The 2,726-nt window shown below is 40.2% G+C and overlaps 1 protein-coding gene across 1 annotated transcript; it reads right to left on the reverse strand.

Annotated features, from left to right (window-relative positions):
* Nucleotides 1–296: 296 nt before the first annotated feature.
* On the reverse strand, nucleotides 297–1,958 carry LOC131691385 (succinate dehydrogenase [ubiquinone] iron-sulfur subunit, mitochondrial-like). The gene is made up of 4 exons (XM_058977729.1): nucleotides 1,782–1,958; nucleotides 1,421–1,531; nucleotides 1,059–1,363; nucleotides 297–874 (listed from the first exon to the last, which is right to left on the reverse strand). The coding sequence occupies exons 1-4, from the start codon at nucleotides 1,836–1,838 to the stop codon at nucleotides 478–480; spliced, it is 870 nt and encodes a 289-aa protein (XP_058833712.1). The 5' UTR covers nucleotides 1,839–1,958; the 3' UTR covers nucleotides 297–477.
* Between the last annotated feature and the right edge of the window lie 768 nt (nucleotides 1,959–2,726).

Consider the following 2,726-nt stretch of genomic DNA (forward strand, 5'->3'; position numbering starts at 1 on the left):
GGAAAGCGTTTGGAGTTTAGTTGATGAAACTGTAGACTGCATTTTGGATTTGATTTCCGTGGATGAGTTTTCCCCCCTCTTTCTAAGCATGGTTTTCCATATTGTGCCAATCACAACACTGGCACGAATTTTTTATTTCGTGTGTAAATGTGTGTTACGTTTTCTATTACAGGCCAGATTGATCCAACCGCAAAAAAAATGAGTTTCATGCATTTAAGAGTTAAAAAACTAACCAAGGATGTTCTTTTGATTCGTCTACGCCGAAGTTGAAAGAATCACCTCAGTCGAGGTCGAACTAAGTTTCTGCGCTAGTGCGTTTTATTATCATTTGAAATTCTTCGGATAAATAAATTACAAATTTCGTACCCCCGTTCTAGCGGGGGCTTTTATCATAATTATAAACAATTAGCACTTCCATTTACTGCATCCACATCCTTCGCAATACTTTCAGTGTGCGGTAAACCGAGATCCACCCGTTCACTTGCTGTGCTCAGCAGCAGTCTCCAGACCTGGGGCGTCCTTCTTAGCGATACCGGACAGTAGTTTCTTGATCTCGGCAATCGCCTTACCCGGGTTCAATCCCTTCGGACAGGTCTTGGTACAGTTCATGATCGTGTGGCATCGGTACACACTGAACGGATCCTTCAATTTGTTCAACCGAGCAGCGGTCGATTCGTCACGCGAATCAATGATCCAGCGATAGGCCTGCATCAACACCGCCGGGCCAAGATATTTATCCCCGTTCCACCAATACGATGGACAGGAAGTCGAACAGCAAGCGCACAAGATGCACTCGTACAGACCGTCCAACTTGGCGCGGTCATTCACCGACTGAAGATACTGGGCATCACCCTTCTTCTCCGTTGCTTCATTGCTGTGTTGGAAAAAGTAAAAATGAATTATCAGTGGGTGACCATGGCATGTTGCGAGCAGTATCGAATTAGCAAGGTCTTATCTAAATTGCTCATGTTATCGGCTGATAAATTCTTGAAAATTTTAAAAATATTCAAAGCTTTTGCGATGCACTCTGCTAAATGAAACAAAACAAAAACACTCACTTGCGCTGTAACCACGGCTGAATAGACCGATACTGGTTGTAGAAATTGGTCATATCCGGCACCAAATCCTTAACCACGTACATATGTGGCAATGGATAAATCTTAGTCGGCTTCTCCGGATGATCGGCATCAATCTTACTGATACACGCCAATGTGTTAATTCCTCCGATATTCATGGCACACGAACCACAAATTCCTTCACGGCAAGAGCGCCGGAACGTCAGGGTCGGATCAATTTCGCTCTTGATCTTAATCAGGGCATCCAGCACCATCGGTCCGCATTTACTCAGGTCAACCTCGTACGTCTGAAGAAAAAAGTAGATTCAGTCTTTGTTCCCCTTAAACAAAATAAATATACTTACTTGATTGTAAGGCTTCTCTTCGGGCTTATCCGGGTTCCAGCGGTAAATTTGAAACTTCTTAAGCTTACTAGCAGCTGCATTGTTGGCGACAGCCAGATGAATGTTCCTGATCTAAAAGCAATTAAATGTTTGAGTCTGTCCAATGACGTCGAACAGGTCCGTTGATTTCATGAACGATTAAATGTTTGAAAACAAACGCTGGCATAGTGCCAACTGCGAACCTGGGCCTCAGCTAGATCAACATTAAGGAACTAGCTAGATAAACATTATATAATAAGAAATTTTCAGCCTCTATAATTTGAAAGTAACCAAGGTAGCAAAATTGCACTCACATAATTGCAGAACTGGATTGACTACTCACCTGACCGAATACTCCGCGACAAGCAAGCAACATTTTGAGGTCGCAGACTAAAGCCATCTCGCAGTTATTTCGCTACAAATAAATCCTAGCACTGGTGGAGGTATTTCGTTCCGGTCGAACCGAAAAAGCAGCAGCACATACAAAAATCTGACAGTAGGCGATTCACGCGAAACGAAGTGAACGGCACACAACGTCACGCGAGAGAAAATATGTTTTTTGGGAGAAAGAACGGCGCTCGCTCTTTGATGCGGTGACTGCAGTCACTGCTTCGAGTATAGAAAAATATGCTTGTGATTATGCTACACGATGGCAGGTTTGATTGTTTCGAGGGGATGAATACCCGAGTAGGAATATACCAATATACCAATTATACCGTTCAACCAACGTTGGTCTAACCCCAATATTTTTTTAATTCGACCGAACGTTTTATTGATTCTAATAATGGTCACATTTCCATATCAACATTAGAATAGGGCTAATAAGATTTGTAAACAAACTTTTGTTTTGCTGATTTCTCTTAATTTGTTATATTTCCAACACAGAAGACATTTGAAATTGATTCTACCAAGGGTAAAGATGTTGATTCATGTATATCTTTCATGAAATTCAACTCGACAGCATTAGCCCTTTTGAAGAATTGTTATTGATTTGATTATTGAAACAACGAACTTCTTTGTTTGCATTGATCGTATCAACAATATTTATGTATAACATTTATCATCACTGTTATAACATTAAAAAATTCTTTCAATTCAACAAAACAGAATTTGTTAACTAATCCTTTTCTTAAAATATAACAGAATCTTGTTTTAATTGGATAATGTGGAATTTTAAGCAAAAGTCGCCGAATGCGGATATTAGAAAACTTAAGTTGGAAATACCAACATTCGAACAATGTTTCCTATTTAAGATTTGCAGATTGCGAAGTTTGTAGACAAAACTTAT

Source organism: Topomyia yanbarensis, chromosome 3 (assembly GCF_030247195.1).
Source record: "Topomyia yanbarensis strain Yona2022 chromosome 3, ASM3024719v1, whole genome shotgun sequence".
Taxonomy (NCBI): Eukaryota; Metazoa; Arthropoda; class Insecta; order Diptera; family Culicidae; genus Topomyia; species Topomyia yanbarensis.

Coding starts and splice junctions, on each gene's coding strand:
- LOC131691385 (XM_058977729.1), bottom strand. CDS start 1,838: ATGGCTTTAGTCTGCGACCTCAAAATGTTGCTTGCTTGTCGCGGAGTA. Junction 1,532..1,781: donor GTCGCGGAGTATTCGGTCAG/GTGAGTAGTCAA, acceptor AATTGCTTTTAG/ATCAGGAACATTCATCTGGC. Junction 875..1,058: donor CAGCCGTGGTTACAGCGCAA/GTGAGTGTTTTT, acceptor TTTCCAACACAG/CAATGAAGCAACGGAGAAGA.